This window comes from Psittacula echo (genome assembly GCF_963264785.1).
Source record: "Psittacula echo genome assembly, chromosome: 6".
Lineage (NCBI taxonomy): Eukaryota > Metazoa > Chordata > Aves > Psittaciformes > Psittacidae > Psittacula > Psittacula echo.
In genome coordinates this window covers 34,065,005-34,084,183 of record NC_137743.1, presented here as the reverse complement: position 1 = coordinate 34,084,183, position 19,179 = coordinate 34,065,005, and the positions used below count along the sequence as shown (strand labels likewise).

The 19,179-nt window shown below is 37.7% G+C and overlaps 1 protein-coding gene across 1 annotated transcript in view; it reads right to left on the bottom strand.

Annotated features, from left to right (window-relative positions):
* The window catches only part of MGAT5 (alpha-1,6-mannosylglycoprotein 6-beta-N-acetylglucosaminyltransferase), a gene marked incomplete at both ends in the record, with an annotated part of 79,987 nt that extends 61,838 nt beyond the window's left edge, over positions 1-18,149 (bottom strand). The window contains 2 exons of the mRNA XM_080622179.1: positions 14,387-14,554; positions 17,912-18,149. Of these exons, the coding sequence (XP_080478305.1) occupies positions 14,387-14,554; positions 17,912-18,149 (406 nt within the window). The remainder of the gene's footprint in view (positions 1-14,386; positions 14,555-17,911) is intronic.
* Between the last annotated feature and the right edge of the window lie 1,030 nt (positions 18,150-19,179).

The window sequence follows — 19,179 nt, the reverse complement described above, 5'->3', positions numbered from 1 at the left end:
ACTGCAAGCAACAATAACACTGAAGTGAAGCAGTTTGTAACATGACTTTATAATTTCAAATCAATAAGCACTTTCAAAATTATCTCCCTATCTTCTTACCCTTATATGATTCTTGCAGACTGGACCACTAACATCTACAGCTCTGATTGCTGCTCCAAGTAAGAAAATACATAGCAAGTAACAGTTTAGAAGTATGTTCCAAATTCAGTCAGTACAGCTAAATAGCAGTGAGACTTTTTGCTTTCTGGGACTGGAGTCCAGAAATTAGACCTTCCACTTTTAATCACACTGAAATCAGTGCTTGAGATCAAACAGTAATAAACCTATGTTAAACCGAAAAGAGGTTAAAATGATGGCAATCTTCAGAAATCAATATAATGCCATTAGAAGAGCTTTCTGATCAAAATTGTGGCCTTTTTTTTGTTTGTTTGTTTTTTTTTTTTTAATTTGTTGTTGTTGGTTTGTTTTTTTTTGTTGTTTTCTTGTTTGTTTTGGGTTTATTTTTTGTTGTTGTTGGGTTGGGTTTCTTTCTTTGTTATTTTGGTTGGGTTTTTTTTTCATTTGGTATTTTTTTATACAAACTCATAAGCCTGACTACAAAATAAGTATCACACAGTATCACAGTATCACAGTATGTTAGAGATGGGAAGGGACCTCAAAAGATCATCTAGTCCAATCCCCCTGCCAGAGCAGGAACACCTAAATAAGGTTACATAGGAATGTGTCCAGGCGGGTTTTGAATGTCTCCAGAGAAGGAGACTCCACAACCTCCCTGGGCAGCCTGTTCCAGTGTTCTGTCACCCTCACTGAGAAGAAGTTTCTTCTCAAGTTTAAGTGGAACCTCTTGTGTTCCAGTTTATACCCATTACCCTTTGTCCTATCATTGTTTGCAAAACAAGTAGGGAGCTTTTCATAAGGCATGCCAAACTCAGACCTTCCTAAAACATAAAAGACATCTGAAATTTATGATATAACATCAGAGATGCAGTTTCAACCCCAGGGAAAGTCCAACTTTCAGCATCATACTGAACTTAGGGTTGAAAATTCTGAACGTCTGGCCAATTCTATTCAAACAAGTCTTCTTATCACTTTCAGTTGCATTTGAGCAAGTTATACTTGTCATGCTCAAAGGTTTTTTTGCACACCCCCCCCCCCCAAGGCTGCCATATATAGACTCAAACATGGCTGCCATATATAGATTCAAACAACTGTACTTAGCAATATTCAGAAAGGTAAGAGATAATTATTAAACCCTTAAAGTGAAGATACTATTAATGGTATTCAACATTCATTTCCATATACCTTTTCCTCCACAACAGTACTTTATTAAGGAGTATTCTTCCTCAATCATTACCCACCAATCACCATGCCAACACTACCACTCACTTGACTCTTGGTTGGACCACTGATAAGGAATCAGTTAAAAATAGTTCTTGCCCAAAAGTATTACTCGAAACCAAACCCAATTTTCTGATTGGCACTACAGAGGAAGCAAAGTGGAGGTGGGACTGACAGTCCTTTGGGCGGTGCAGCTGCAGGATACCTGTTTGCTTTTGTCATGCATAAACACAATTTCTGCATGCAAGTGTGTTTTTGTAGATGGGCAGTGATCTTTGCTACTGTTCATTGTTCGTAAGGTTTTACAGGATCTCTATATTTGCAAGATCTACTTCTTCCAACAGTAACATATTACACCAGTCATACACTTCAACAGCTTGCATAAGCTGTTGCAGGCCTGCATACAGATACCTTCCAAGTGGAAAGTCGACCCTCCCAGCTATCACTGTTCCTGTTCATCCCAAGAAGTTAAAAGCAAGAGCCAGACATTTACATCAGCACAAGCTACAGATTTTCTCAGGCTTCTGGTCTCTCCTGTGGCCAGCTGCACTAGGCCTTTTCCAGAGCAGTCTCACTCTTGCTCATACATACAAACAGCATACTGATCTCTCCAGGATAATCTATATGGATAGGGAACACAGAACACTAATGCCCACTTTTATCACCTCTAACCATTTTTAAATGCTTGGTGAAGTATTAATGTCTCTAGCAGTATTTTCAAGAGTACCTGACATCTTTCTCCCTCCTTGCCAGCAACAGGACTTTGATCACCCATGCCAGCTAGAAGCTGGGTCTTCTTAAAAAGGAATCCAGAGGTGAACAAATCTTGCATATCCCATGGACAGGTGGGACCTACCTCAACCAGATATCAGCAATTTACAGTTTTGAATGTATCACAAAGTCAAGGGAGATGAAGCAGGTTGAACCCTGGGAATACTGACCTACACTTCTGGATTTTCCAAAACATGAAAAGCAAGTATTAAAAAACAAGCAGTGTTTTCATCATTTGGAGGTGATGAAAAAAACCACACCCTAGTATCTTCTGAAGATCTAGTTAAAACGGTCTGGTTAGAAGTTCTATGCTGTTACCAAATTCACACTGTATAGCTCTTTCCTGAAGCAGAAAAATACATTATTAAGCCAGACATTAAAATTACTTTTGCTGGAAAATAGTATTTGAAAAACCACAAGGATTTTTATCCTTAATTAGGATTTATGTAATTTAAAATGCAAGTTCTAAGATCTTTCTTCCCAGCCAAACCTTAGAACTTACAGCCAAAAACGTTAGAAATACAGCAACTGTCAAGTCAGTACAAAGCAACAGTACTAAATACACACATTTTTTTAATCTTAAGCTTTTTGTGAGCCATGATACTAATTTCTGTTCTACAGGCACCTAAGTGTTTTTGAAGACATGCTCAGCTTATCTCCTCTTGACTGCTGTTATGCAAAGGCATATTTATTAAACGTTTATCTCATACATTGTTACATTAAAGGTCAATGCATTGACAAAATGAAAATAGGAATCTGAGCATATTATAAACCTAAGAGCCTACACTTATTATAGATTATCCTGGAAAAATATGGAAAATATTGATAAAACACAAAAAAAATCTAGATTTAAAAAACTTTTTAAATAGTGCTCTGTTTGTGATATCCTGGGACACTCAACATATAAGGACATTCAAAATATAACTAACAAACTCCATCCACATGTTTAGAAAGTAGCCATATGTTCACTTTGCAAATGCCTGTGGTTGTTTAAAGATATATAGCTCTACATCAGAGATTGTTAGTGCACAGCAGGTGAAACCAAACTTGTGAACAGTTATCAGTTATTTCACTGCAAAGTCTGGCATGTTAGCATGAATGAGCAGATTTAGGCTAAGCCACCTAACCTTGCACTGGAAAAGATATTTCTCCCTTGTTGCTCTATATGAGCAACTATACTGGCTAAAGACTCAGGCCTTTGACATCACTTTCTTTGAACACCAGTTCACAGGTGCAGGTCTTCATTGTCTCTTTCAATTAAACTCTGTGTCCACAGGTTTTGTCTGCTTTGGTGAAGGTCTTAAAACACCCAAGAGAGGGTTATGTGGTTAAAAGCACACAGTCTGGGATACAGAATCGATTTTTTTTGCTTCCTAGTTACTCTTTAGCAAAACAGTAAAAATAAGCAAGAGTGAGTGCTACATACACATAATGTTCTTTTCCTGTATTGCATATCCTTCAGATAATACGCTTTGTAATGGGCTAAAATGAATTTTCTCCACCAGACAGTTAACACTAATAAAAGCATAACAATTATAATTATTCAGCAGATTGTTGTTTGAAAGCTATTCTATTTATCATACAAGTTTTAAAATAGCAATATTGGTTAAAGCAAATAAAAAAGCTACAATACTGCTGAGATTGCAAACTGTGACACCAGCAGCCTATCTAGTCTGCTAAGGATCAACTCTTAATTTTTGAGAGAATGGAAGTATCTTGAGAATTTAACATGACACAAATTTTATATACTTGGAAACCTAGAAGCTAAACCCTAGATTTTTAGACTAGTGCAAAAAAAGCATATTAGAATATCTTTTGATGACATACAGCACAGATAATAGCTCAACTCAAACTGTTTCCCATCAGCGGATCTCTCAAAATCAGGAACCTCCTTAGTCTTAAAAGGACAGAGTAATCATATCCGATCAAGTCTATTCATCAATTTTATCCCTATTTGTTTTCTTTCTGGTTTTGATCATTAAATAAAAGTACTATTCTTACTTAAATTCATGGAACCCTTGTTTCTATTTCAGTTCAGAAATTTGGTTATCTACAGCTGGACACAACACTGTAGTTAGGACTGGTTTAGTTTGTGTAAGGTCTTCTTTCCCTTCGCCCACTAATAAACACATTCTTAATTTAATTCACATTTTTAATCTCCAGCTGATAAGATTTATTTAAAGAGAGAATTTGCAATGTGAGCTGAAAGCACTATCAACATATTCAATGAAACAAGCTAAAGGTTTCAAGATTTTAAATGCAGAGCACAGAACACTTTCTATTAACATTTTAGAAACTGCAGTAGCAAAGCATTGGTATGATTTAAAGAAAATTAACTTTTCTACTGCTAGTCCATCCTCACACCAGCTGTGCTGCTGTGTCCCATTAACACTACTGAAATCAGTGCAGAGTTAGGAGAATTCAAGTAGTAGTCGAGTGGTTAATCAAAATGCAGCCCAGGGGACCACTAACAGCCCCCTTCAGCATTCCTAATACAGCTTAGCACTGCAGCAGAAAATATTCACGTGTGGTCTTCTGCACAGTTATTACACTGTGTTGCAACAGCGAGGCTTGAAAAAACACAGTTCTCCCAAGCTCCATGCTACTGCCTTTGTGGGAGAAAAATGGAGAGCAAAATGGGAAAAACTGCTTAATATTATATACAGTGTGGAAAAGTAATATAATGAATAAGGCACAATAAATATGATTCAAAGCAAAGCATCGCCCTGGAAAAACTGTAATCTTAGCTATTAGAACCAGTGCAGCCCACATCCTATTACATCCAGTACACACTGACGTTCTGTTGGGACAACTAGTTTGTTTTTTAAGCATGATGTTGTGGTTTAACCCCGGCCAGCAACTAAGTATCACACATGCAACCACTTGCTCATTCCCCCAGCCCCATGGGGAGAAGAATCAGGAAAAAAAGGTAAACTCCATCATTTGAAATAACAGGAGTTCAATAATTGAAATTAAGTAAAATAATAACAACAACAGCAACAATAAGAGTAATAAAAGGGAGACTGGCATAAACCAATCAAACAAAAAACCACAAGTAATGCGCAATACAACCACCCACTGACCAATACTCAGCCTGACCCGAGCAGCGATCTGCCCTTTTGGGTAACTCCCCCGAGTTCATATACTGGGCATGACATGCTGTGGTACAGAATACCCCTTTGGCTAGTTTGGGTCATCTGTTCTGGCTGTGATCCTTCTCAGCTTCTTGTGCCTCTCCTCACTGGCAGAGCATGAGAAACTGCAAAGTCCTTGATTTAGAGTAAGTATTACTTAGCAACAACTAAAACATCGGTGTGTTTTCAACGTTATTCCCAGACTAATGCCAGAACACAGCCCTGTACCAGCTACTAGGAAGAAACGAGGATACATTACCATATGAAACATTTTACATACTAAGTTAACTAAAGAAAAGCCTACTGCAGTCCTCTTAAGACAGGAAGACAGCCTTGGAAAGTCAAAATAATATGCACCATTTTAGCTTTTGTTAATCCAGTTTGTCTCTGCAAGTACAGAACTATGGGGCAAAGCATGGTTGCAGGCTGTTAAAACAAATGAGGCTGTGTAACAAAGTTCATCAGAAAGACAGCCACAGAAGAAAATCAACCGATCATGAAGTTACCTGACTCTTCCTCTCCTCCCCACCTAAAAGGCTTCAGTGTATCAGCCCCAAGTCTTTAAGAAGGAGGACATGGAAACACCATTACAAAGGTCCTTCTCACCATAGTAACGTTAAGAAGCCTGCTTGCAGCATAGCTAAAGCTGACTTGTCAGCCTGCCTCACTACATATTCACAGAGCATGCCAGATATCTGACAGGCATCCAAGCCATCATGTCCTAAATGACAAGTAAATACTGAAGTCTGCATCCTAACGAGTGACTTCAAAGATGTTAACACTAAAGTTGTTAAAAGAGAACTCAACAGCCAATACAGCAGAACAAGTTAATGCGTAAGGCAGAAAAGCTATAGGAACTTTGAACAGATACACCAAAAATATTCTCCCTTCCTGAGCAGTACTGCATATAGCTGACACTTAACTGTTCTTAGCTTAGAAAGAGTTCTCCAAGTACCAGCCACATACAAGGAGAGTGTGGAGGAGGATTTAAGGTGAGCCTTCACTTGCTCATTTTTATGGGATCAAAGAAACACAATTAAAATCTTCTGGAGTGCACTTTTCAAGGCGAAAGAACATTTGTTAAAAAACCAGTCTGGCATAGTTCTGGTGCAATTACACTATTCAAGGCGTTACATAGTTACACATAGCAAAAACTTAGCTTTTCACTGAACAAGCACAGTAGAGGGATGACAATGACCTCAGAGCACCTTGGCCCTTTATTTAAAAAAAAAAATGTTTTGCAACATGCATAGTTAGAATTAACATCACCATTATTCAAGCCTGAGGAATTGAAACAGTTTCTTTTAGTTTCCTTAAATCAAGTTTTTTCCATACCTGCCAGAACACAGAGAGAGTTCACAATTTGGAAAAAAAACCTCACCCCGTCACAAAGCCCAAAGCAGACCCAACCCACAACACATAAACCCCACACCCCTTGCTTATATAAAAAAAAACAAACACAAAAAAAACAAAAGCAAAAAAAACCCAACCTCAAACCAAAACCACATGAAGAAAGAAAATGAAGGACTGATTCTCTGACCATGTTTGTGCAAGCAGATTGCCCTATCTGATGGAATATGCTTAGTGCAACACTTCCGCAAAATCAAGGACTTCGTCCGTAGATATCTTAGAAAAGCACAACTGTTAGAAACCAAGTTGCCTAAACCAAGCTGATCTTGGGCATGTCACATGGAACCATACATTCACCTACATCAGAAGCAGCCATGTAGACAAGCTCTGCCTGAAAGTGCCATGGTTTCACATTTCCCCATTTCCACTTAATCATGTCCAAACCAGCAACATCAAATTTACCCAGCATGTTATTTGTGGTGGTGGCTCAAAGCTTTCTGTCCTAAAGGCTGATGAAAAGTCTTAAGGCACCTAAGGTTTAGATTAATACTTTCTTGTGTGTACAGGAATACATTACTTCCCACAAATGCAGAAAGCATGACTATCAAATATCTTTAAAGCGTTTCCAACACAAGTTGGATAAATAAAGACAGAAGACAGGGGGAGGGAGAAAGAGAGGGAGGGAAGTGTGAAGGACGGAAGGAAACAAGCAAGCAAACAAAGGAAGGAAGACTTCATTGTTTCTGAAACCAATCAGATGAAGCCTTATAAGCATCACTATTAACAATTTACTCTTTCATAAATTAAATGGAGGTTCTGAAAAAGCAGTTGAAAATTGTCAGCATCAAAACCACCAGATTGTTCAAGATCTCTGAGAAGGGAAGAAGAAAAAGTATAGAATCCTAGAATAGTTAAGGCTGGAAAGGATCTTAAAATCATCTAGTTCCAACACCCCTGCTTTCCAGGAGAATCTGCTCCAAGATTTTGCCAGGCACTGAGACTGACTGCTCTGCAGTTCCCTGGGTAATCCATTTTCCCATTTCTCCTGTGTTCAGCAGTAGCAGTCATTTTTTCTCCTTCTTAGTAGCTGGTGCAGTGTGGTGGTTTTGACTTTCAGCCTGGGAACAGCGCTGATAACACTGATGTTTTTAATTGCTGCTCAGTAATGTCTACTCTGACCAAGGACTTTCTGAGTCTCATGCTTTGCCAAGGCGGAGGGGAAGCCAGGAGGAAGTAGGGACAGGACACCTGACCCACACTACCCAAAGGGGTATTCTATACCACAGCATGTCATGCCCAGTATATAAACCGGGGACAGTTACCTGGAAGGGCTAGATCGCTGCTCAGGTCGGGTTGGGTATCGGTTGGCGGGTGGTGAGCATTTGTATTCTCTTCCCTTGTTATTCCCCTTATTATTATTGGTGGTAGCAGCAGTGGTTTTGTGTTATACCTTAGTTACTGGACTGTTTTTATCTCAACACGTAGGAGTTACATTCTTTCAATTCTTCTCCCCATTCCTCTGGGAGCAGGGGGAGGAAGCAGGGGGAGTGAGCGAGCGGCTGTGTGGTTCTGGGTTGCTGGCTGGGCTTAAACCACGACACTGTTCTTGAAAATGGAGGTCATATTTTCCTTTTTCCAGTCATCGAGAGCTTCACCTGAGTGCCATGACTTTTCAAATATGATGGACAGTGGCTTAGCAACTTCATTTGCCAGCTCCTTCAGGACCTGTGGATGGATTTCATCAGGTCCATGCTCATTCAGGTTCTTAAGATGATCTTGAACTTGATCCTCTCCTACAGTGGGCCTAAGGTCTTCATTCTCACAATACTTGTGATTTTACACATGGATGGATCTAAAGAGGGAAAAAAAAAGCCCTAACACCTAACCTCCCACTCAAGCTACACAAGGTGCTCCACAGCTTTGCTTTTTAACAAAATCTCTGCAGCTTCGCTCACTAGCAGAAGTTCTTTTGGGATTAGTATCAAAGACATTTGTGATGCTAAGAGCTCATGCTCTATTATACTTCCACTCAATCCAAAAGAGAACAGAAGCTGTTTTGGTCTTGGGCTTCCTTCAACAAAGGATTCTGCAAAACTAACTTCAGAGGAAGAAACCAGGTGTAGTATCACACTGCCAACTTTATGCCTAAACACACTAACAATATGAAAACATAACACAGTCTATGTGTACATTAATCACGCTAGTTGTCTGAGAGTCTGAAAAGGGAGATTTCTGGTCTCTAAATGGTAACTCAAAAATCAATCAAAGAAAAGTTTGAGTTCACCTACTTCACAGACAGCTGAATTACAGTCCTTCTTAAATCCTCAATATTTCCTCCTACCAACTGTTATCACCTTCTTATTATGAGCAAGCATAATCCACATGGATTTTCTTCAGATCCTTTTATCTGCCAAAAAACTCTACACATCACCACAAACCAGTATTTTCCATTTCAGATTTCATCACTGCCATCTCAGTTCTATACCACGCTTGTCAGCCAGAGGTGGAACAATTTAAAAACAACAAACCAAAAAAACCCAAAAGAAATAAAAAACCCCACCAAAACCCGTACCACCACTTTTATCCATCTCTTGCCAAATGAGGCACATAACCAATGAAGACACCTTTGTGAAGTGATGAGTAACTTTATTTCCAAACAGCCCCTAAATTTTATGCACTGAGTCATGTTCTTAATATGTTTGAGTGTCTGCCTGAAGTACAAATATAAATCATGTTTTACTTACACTATGTAATATACCAGCATTATCTCAGGTTTTGGTACGGTAGTGAAGAGGCTACTCTACTGAAAAAGTCATGCACTTTGTACCTATCACAAAAATTGCTTGTTCAGGCTACTGTGCTCAAAAGCACAGGCTAAAAATTGATCAAAACTGGTTTTAGGAAGCCACAAACACTTCTATTAGGCTAGTAAAAGAAATAAATAGCCATGATGGCTTCTGTTTGGCCAGTGATTATTCAGCTTCTGGCTGTATTAATACCCCTAAAGCAAAGATGGGTATTTTTTCCAAACTGCTAAATAGTTTGATCATTTCCTATGCCAGTGCCTCCTTTTCCCTTTGTATCCAGGCTCTTTCAGAGGAGGTATTGCTTATTCCTTCATGAAGTGATTTATAATGGATTATCTCAGCATAATACTCCAAGTTATAACACTTCCCGGTCCAATGCTTATCTGGACTTTGTGGCTCACACTGCCTAACACTTCACATAGTCAAGACTACATTATGTTTTGTTGAACACATTTTTGGTTTTGTTGAACACATGTTTGTGTTTGGTTTTTTTTTTTTGTTTGCTTGTTTGTTTTGTTGATACTGTTTGGTTGTGGATTTTTTGTTTGTTGGGGTTTTTTTGTTTGGTTGTTTTGGGTTGGTTTTTTTTAATATCTTTGATAGCCAGGTACTTCCTTAATGATTTTGCTGTTCCTGAAGAAACTGTCCTACTTCATCTTTCTGTTACTGATGCTACCTACAGAAGTTCACAGAATCATGCAAGGGACCTTCAAGATCATGTAGTTCCAACCTCAGTGCCATGGGCCAGGGCACCTTCCACTAGACTTGGTTATATATGCCTTTCACTAAAAAGGGAAAACCCCATTAATATTAGCATGCCAAACCAGCAACAAAACCCTGGAAGGCACTGGAAGGCTGCTCTAAGGTCTCCCCAGAACTTTCTCTTCTCCAAGCTGAACAAGCCCAACTCTCACAGCCTGTCACTTTTGCTGATCAAAGTTTTAGAACACATCTGATAGCTCTTGTGATATCCTGCCTAGAAACAGTAGTTACAGTTGTTTGAAAAGGAGCTACTAATATCATCATTATTAGGTCTTCTCTCATCCATCCAGTTCAGCGGAAATTTTATATCTGCTTTTACAGCTGTAAGGCTGCAAAGGCTGTGTATTCCTTTATTAACACTATCATCGAGTTACGGGCATCTGCCCACAAGCAGATCTGTTCCTTAGGGGAACATGAACTACTCAAATCTATTTTCCCAGGCAGCTGCATGACCACTCTCAAAATCTGAATAGCTACATCCCAAAAAATAACATAAAGAATATCAAAAAGTATATAGAAGATTTTTATTTTTTCTTCTTTTGAAAGATGTATGATAGCTTCCATGTTGCAATATTAAGAGACTGTGGAAACCGAAGGTGGGTTTAGCTCAAGTGTAGCGCATTAGAAGTAACTTTGCAAGTTTATTAACTGTAAGAAACAACTTTCCTGGAACAACAGACATTTTGCCATCGAGATGGCAAAGAGCGGGCAAAAATTAAATACTAAGAAGTGTGAGCATTTTAAACAAATTGATTTTTCAACCACTTTGCAATTGAGAAATGTTTCTGAACATACAGTTTTTCATCGTTACCTGAATTACTTCCACAGTCACATTCAAACTGGTATCTGACCTAACCTAAAACCAATGCATATCTGAACTGAAGAAAATATCCATACATTCTGATACTAAAAATACTCCCTTTTTATACTACTTATTCTAGTTGTCTATACAGAAAAGGTGGACATGAATGGATTTTTTTCTGAAAACCCGTATCTAACTTCAATTGCCAGTATCCTTAATGTCACAGAAAGAATTTTGCAATCCATAAATCTGACTCATGGTCACATATCAGTTTTGTTTATTGAAGTCAGATAAAACTAGAACCTGGACTGATTTCACTAACTTTACCCTGAACTAAATCAGGATTCTATGATTATCAAAATCCTCTACATGTAGCATATGAATACTGTTCTTCGGACTACTTTCTGAATACAGCAATGTACCTCCTAAAAGAAAATTCAGATTACAGAGAGGCTTTGTGTGGAGCACTGTTGAATAATCATTATCATCCTGTTCTTCCTAGTTTGCAGATAAAAGAGTACTATTTTTTCCCCATGAAAGCATTACTAATACTTAAAATACACAATAAAGAAAAGCCAATAGCACATTTGGATTGACAAGTCTAGCCTGCCATGGTAGTCAGTTTTAAATTGCAAGAAAAAATATAATGCTTTGCTCTTGAGTTTGTCCAGTCATAAACAGCAGTGAGGACAAATATTTACAGTATAATCATCTTCCTGTCACTCTAATATGTCTTATTTTATGACTTGTATCTAGTCAGGTAGTAAATAACATGGAGTAAACTACACAAGGTCAGTGAGCACAAAATGCAGATTTCAGGATGAGTAGTGACTCCACTATTTACTATCAAGGTTTATGAGCAGTTTCAGTAGATGCTAAAGTGCAGCTTAAGCCTGCATGAAGCTTCATTTATTTCAGAAAGGCTTTCCATAGATAAAGGGACATGGTTATATAGACCATAGAATCAGGTTTCTGTGTACTGTGACTGCTTAATCAAAAAATAATAAATGCATGAAGTAGCTCCACTGGAAGCAGGTCTCTTCTAAGAATGTGTGCTAATGACACTGCTCTGTTGTACTGATCAATAAAGCTATAAAATGCTTAATTTAAATCAGAGTTTTAAGCAGCAACTCCAAGTCAAAAAAGATTTGAAAAAAAGTAAACTCAAGAAGTCTTCACAAAATAATACTAAAAACATTAAACTTACTGTTGTTAGGATGCTCCATAAATACTAGAGTTGTCCAGACAGAAAGACTGAAATGTACTAACAACACCTAACATGAATCTGTCTAAAGTAAGCATTAAAATTTTACAGATGATGGAGAGGAACAATAATCTTAATATGTTTGCTCTCTGTGATCATTTCATAGTGTAACGGCTGAATATAAAGAAATACATGAAAACATCATGTGTATTTGTATACATACATGTTTCAGCTACGTTAAAATGACAAACTTGCACAACAAAATCCCTTCTTCTACAACAATTTTCAGACTATCTCAATTGCTCTAGCACAATAAAAAAGATGCTGTTGAAATATTACAGGCAAACCCAACACTGCAGCTGGTACTGTAATCACAATGTTTACTCACCTAGCTTATTTTTTGAACAATTCCTTCCTAACAGAGGAGATATTCATATTATGATATTACTGGAATCATATGGCTTCCAGAGTTTACTGTCAGGAAACTGCTATGAAGACAGAAATAGAAACAAGCTTTTTTTTTCCGTTTGGCTGCTTCTGATCAGATGAATTTCTACCAAATGCCTCCAATAGATGAATAGTTGGCACTTTAATACAAGGATTAGCTTCAAGCTCCATTTTACTATCCAGGCTGGAGATACCCAAAAAGGTAAAACTGTCCAGTCTACAGAATAACAGTAAAAAAACCTTAAGAAATTGTTTCCTAAAGTTTTCTGTTGTTGCTGCTTAATACAGTTACTTCAGATATTTTAAATTAGTGCACCAAGAGTCAAAAGTAAAAAAGCTGAAGCTCTAATAACACCAACAGTGTTCTTTGCCACTATGCAAGCCCCAGGCAGCAAAAAGCTATGTAAACACTGCAAACTGAAAACTCTTACCAAGCTCCTTAAACGCTACTCATGAGTACTAAAATTGTGAGTCTAGAAAACTCCAAGAGTAACAAAATTCAATTCACCCTAAGAACTGATGAGAAATGTTTCCAAATCAGATAAGAACAATGACCTTTTGCCTATAAATGTATAAGCAACAGCACAAGTTTCCTTCTTCCAATTATCTTCAAATCTATTGAAATCACAGCATCAAGCCTTTCTTTTGTCCAGCTACAGAAAGAAAATATACAAGGATGTTTTTTCATTTAATACGAAAAAAAACCCAAAACCCAGACTGGGCAGAGACAGGATTGAGAGAAGCCCTGAGGAGAAGGACTAGGTGGTGCTGACTGAGAAGAAGCTCAATGTGACCCAGCAATCTGCACTTGCAGCCCAGAAAGCTAACCATATGCTGGGCTGCATCCAAAGGAGCATGACCAGCAGGTTAAAGGGGGTGCTTCTCCCCCTCTACTGCGCTCTCGTGAGACCCTGACTGAAGTACTGTGTTCAACTCTGGGGCCCCCAGAGATGTGGACCTGCACAAATGAGTCCAGAGGACTTCCTATGTGTCAGGACAGCCCGTATCTATTTAGACTGGTGGCAGAGCAAAATGCAGGGCAATAGACCAGGCAGCATAAACAAGATTCACCCAGTGTACCCACCACATTCACAGCTGGGAACACTAAAGGAACTGAGATATACAAGTGAGGAGGGGAGCAAATGCATTCTACAACTACAGGACTCCTCAAATGTTTTGAGAAGTTGTAAGGGTAGCAAACAGTCCATTCACTGAAGAAAAAAATTAATGACTTCAAATGACGTGTTAAAACACATATTCACTTAAGCTGAAGGTACCAGGTAGGTCACTCTATGTCAAATTGGAAGAGCTGTTAAGCAGAGTAGGGAAAGACATTTAAAATCATACTCATTAACAAACATGCTAAATGTTTTCTTTCAGCTAATAACCAATGAATTGCATACAGTGGAAATGCAGTTCATACCAACCTTAGCAATCAGGCTTAGAGAGAAAATGCTTGCCCAGTTTCTTCGTTCTAAAGTGCAACCTTTTAAAGTATGAAAGTGACTATGAACAAGGTATATTATATCCCTTAGGCAGAGAATTTTATTTTCTTCAATGTGTTCAAGTTACCATAGAACAAAGTCTTCCTCTGTGCTTGTAAACAACCACTGGACTTTAGATTGCCATTGACATAGGCTAGATTTTGACTTCGAATTTTGTTTACTAAGGCATTCCAAATACCTAACACTGAAAAATCATGCTATGGTGAAGAAAGAAATATATACAGATTAAAAAGTCCATAAATATTTTAAACAATTGCCATACCCACCTGCTACATTAAGCTTTTCAGCTGCTTCCAAGCTAGGAGCAGGAGTGGTAGTATTGTTGGTAGAATTTGCTCCGGTTCCATTAAGCACAAGGTTTTCCACCTTGGACTCTAGCTTCCCAATGCGCTGCAAGATATTATCCAACAAGACAGCAAGTGTCTTCTTCAAATCTACAAATGAAAATGAAAAGTTAAATTGCTTAATAATGCAATGCACACTGTCAGACAGAATCGAAAATAGATACAAGAATAAGACTGGAATATATAAAGACACTTCATCAGTGCAAACCTTTGTCATTAGCAGTTCTATGCACTAACATTCCCTACTTTGTTCAGTCTCAGGTACAAATTTCCCTGGACGTATTTTATAAAGCACACTGCGACTCATATATATATCCTACATTAAAGATGAAGTGTGAGCTTTCATGGGTACACACATGGGAACAAAAAAAGTTCAAGCTTTGTAATAGCTCAAGTAATAAGAAGCTGCTTAAATAATAATGAGTCTGAATCTAAATCCATGTTCAAGCACTATTAGAGGAACAGTCTGTGCTCAGTCACTTGGAAACAAAAATCCCCTTCCCAAGAGGGACAGCTTTGCGTCAGTACAAAAACCTTCATCCACATCTCCTCCACCATAGCCAGGCTCTGCACTGACCAAAACAAACAAACAAACAAACAAACAAACAAAAAACAGAAAAAGAAAAAAAAAGATAAGAATAAATGTGAAGTTCAGCCTTTCTGATAGATACACAAAACACCATGAATCACGTGTTTCTTTTCTTCAGTCTGTTGGCGGTTGCCTTTACCTATCTGTTTGGTCTGACACAGCCTTTCCTTTCACATGGAAAGCAACAAACAATAACAGAAGTTTGCCTAACAAATGGCAACCCAGAAAAAATTCTCTAATAATTTTTCTTTCCCTTTTCTTTTGTTCAGATTTCTTGAAATGACCCAGACAGTTGGGCAAACTTACAGAACTGTGGGCAACAGAGTAAAAATGGACCACTATCAGATTAAACTGTGTAATTATAGTGGCAACAAGCCAAAGAAGATGAAATAAAGTATTTTTCTTTGCTTATTTACCCTTATCTCAAGATTAAAGAATTCAGTGTGATTAATTTACATTATTTTCCCATTTAATTACATATAATAATTAAATGTGCATATGCTTAATATATTTTCTGCTTTCCACAACTTCAGAATCAAATAACTTTCTGATCTGTAACAGAAAATCTTGCCATACATGTGAAGATTCCTCTGCCTCTAACACCAGCTGCATTTTTGCCACACCTACTTTGTGCTATCCTTTTTCTTTATGACTAATCCAATTCTTGTGCAAATGAGACAGTAAATAAGAAAATGCTATTACTTTAGAAAGCTTATGTTTCTTTTTTCCAGATAAAAGGAGAGCTATGTTTACTCCATGGAGCTATAAGTTGGATTTTTTTTTCTTTATAGCTGTGTGTTTTCCTCTGACCTTTAAAGATCAGAAGATGGACTCTTAAGCACTAATAATGATCTGGACTACTTTTAAAGGGTCCAGAAGTCTCTTAATGGTATAGTGTACAGAAGAAAAGGTATGAGAGACTGCTCACCAGAACAAAAAAACCCAAACACCATAAAACCAAACAATTGAAGCCTCGACTGAGAAGGCGAGGGCAGAAGCACAGATTCATAATAATTTTTGTAAAACAACTGTTTACTGCTACAAAAATTTAATACTCAGTGTATATTTGGACTACAACTTTCAAAAGTAAAGTGTCAGATCCAACTGCCCACCAGGTGAATAAAGTAAAAGTGACAAAGTGAACAAGCTGTGCAATCACAGTTAAGGAATAATTGAAAATCTTTTGGGTGGGTAAAAGCAGCCAAATCAAGCAAATTTAAAACTTATTGTTGAGCATGGAAATCATGACTGTGCTCACTAATATCAATCAGAGGATAAGAATAAAAGCAATAAGGAGGCTAAGTAGCAACGGTATTAATTTTCATAGACTAGTGAACCAACTTTACCAATTATCATTAGTATTAGTCATTAATGTGTTTAGTCATGAATAGTTAACCTGATCGTTTGCTATCAACAACTCATTTGATGCCAAACAGGACAAATTTACTTACTTATTAAGTAATTATCTTGCTCAGTTTCATAAAGCATTATTTAATACGACATTACTCACTCACCATAGCATCTTTGCCTCTAACATTTTAACTAAATACATTACCAATATTTTGCATCTTTCTAAACTCCTCATCTGAAAACACCTGTCCAAATGTATCCTTAAACTTAAAATTCTTCTTAGCCATGGAAGCTGAAATTTCTACAGAAAACTTAGGTTTACTTTCACAGAAGAGTTATAAAGTTATTTCACCCATTTTCAAATGTTCTCTAACTTCTCCTGGGGAACTTGATCACTGTTTTTGGCAATTCAACTTATTCCTCACTGGGATTTGAAACAGGAAATGAATAACACAGGCAACAAGCTGCAGGAGGAACTTAGTTTAAGTACTAGACCTCGCTAGGACACATATTAATGTAGTTACCCTTCAATTTCTGGAGACAACCTGGGTTTTTTTGTTCTTTGTTTGGTTTATTTTCTTTAATTCCCCTACCATCAAGTACTCTTACAAGATATATGGTAGACAGGGTTTTGTTTTAAGCCTACACACACAATTCTCTAGGGACCTCTGCTTGTTCGGAGGTCTTCAGTCTAAAGACTGATCTACTATTGACTGATTCTAGTATTGACTGATCTAATATTGACTGATGTAGTAAACACTATTTAGTTTGTATTGCTCTGTAAGATTACAATACCAGTATAGTTCAACAAATCAGAAGTAACAGAATAACGACAGCTTTGCTTAAGCAATAAAGCAATATAATTGTTAGCTATGCTTAAGATGATAACCTCAGGCTTTAAGGCAAGCAGCTTCACACACTCAAAAAATCTTCTTTTAGGGGAAAAGAGTAAGCATTAGGACTTCCTGTTGAACAAGGCACTGAAACTCACAGAGTTCTCCACCCTGAGGTAAAAATAATATATTTGATCTTAATTTAAGATTATGCCAGATAAGTAAACTTAAACGTTAAGTAAACTGACAAACTGACTGAACAAAAAAGTGAAAGGAGAAAGAAGAAATAAACATAGATCTTTACCAGTAAGGCAAGTTCTTCTTCCACAAGGAATTTCTCAGATCACTGATACACAAACTGAAAAGCCTCCCATGTTTTGCAAAAACAGCAAAAATTGTTTATTTTAGAGCAAGTTCTAACAAATAACCTGAGGCATACTAGATACTGCTACTAGACAGATGTAATAAAAATTAGCAGACAACTTCATTTCCAAGTGACTGGGAATGCAAAATTTTTCCCATTTCATATTGACAAGTGAAGGCTCTTCTCTCCATCTGTGCAGAAAATCCACAGTGTAAAGTACTGTCAATTGAGCAGCATGCTGAAGTAAAATGTTTGGACAATTTAGAAGAAACTTTAATCAGATCACCATGTAATTCAGAGCACACACTTACCATATGCTGTCACTGTCCCAACATAAGGCCCATCAACCACATTTTTATTTTCTTCAGCTAATGCTTTGATATATCTTTTGCTGAGATCCAAAATTTGCTCACGCAAGACTGAACTGCTTTCATGTTGTGTTTGCTGCTGAATAGTAAAATGCAGAAGCATCATTCCCCAAATGAAACCAAAAGTCACCAGAAAAAAGCCAAGTTTCTGAGAGGACAGCTTCCATGGAGAGAACGCCATGATTCCCAACAGCTTCACACAGTTACTACAAAAGTTCCTAAAGCATGAAGCCAAACAGCAAGTTCATGGTCATGGTATCACAGAGCGGAACTCGGTCTTATTCCGACTCCTTAGTCAACGTATATCCGTATTTCAGTTCCATCCTGTTGTAAAAGGAAAGAAAAGAAGCATTGTTACCACAACATATTAGGTTTTACTAGCTGTAGTAGGACTTCACCCTCACTAATAAAGAACAGGAGTAGACAATATGCTTTCTTTTTAAATGCTTAATTTGTCTGTATCAACATTGTACTGTACTAGCCAGAGCACAAAGAAGCTGAGAAAAACACCAGAAAGACAATGGAGAGGGAGCAATGAGCCTGAGCAGGTGCAGAACACCTGTAAGTGTAGGGATAAAATTCAATGCTTGAAGTGGTTTCTAAGCTGAATTTCAAGGTAAGGCTGCTTTTACATATTTTTTTTATGTGCATACACAAGACTTTGTGATGTTGCCAGTGCAGCAATTTAAGACAATTCTCAGCATAATTCAGCTCTCAGAAAAAAAGTAAGTCTAGCTGGCAGTGACACTGCTCGGAGTTCCTGGCAAGAGCTACAGCATATGGCTAGATAGGTGATCAGGAAATCAGACTCCCCCAGGGGTAAAGAAGAAAAAAAGAAATCTACATTATTTAAGCCAATACACTCTCCTGGCTTATACTGCAAGCAGTCAGAAGGCTGAAATAATCTCCTCTTGCTCCTGTGTGGCACAGAACTCGTTATTCATAAAACATAGTCCAATGAGTTTGCCCTTTACAATCAAATTCAAAACATGTACATCTAAATGCTACAAGTCTTTTGTATACAAAAATAATGTTCTCAGAGCTTTTGACACACTAGGGAAAAAAATTTTAAAAAAGGCTTTCAAGACACTGCAGGACCACCTTTTCATGGTAAACTCAAAAATAAAACCTGGCATAAAGAATCTAAAGGCAAGAAAAGCTCTGTGATGAGGGCTGCAGCAGGGTCCTTAGCATAGAGCCCAACAAGAAAA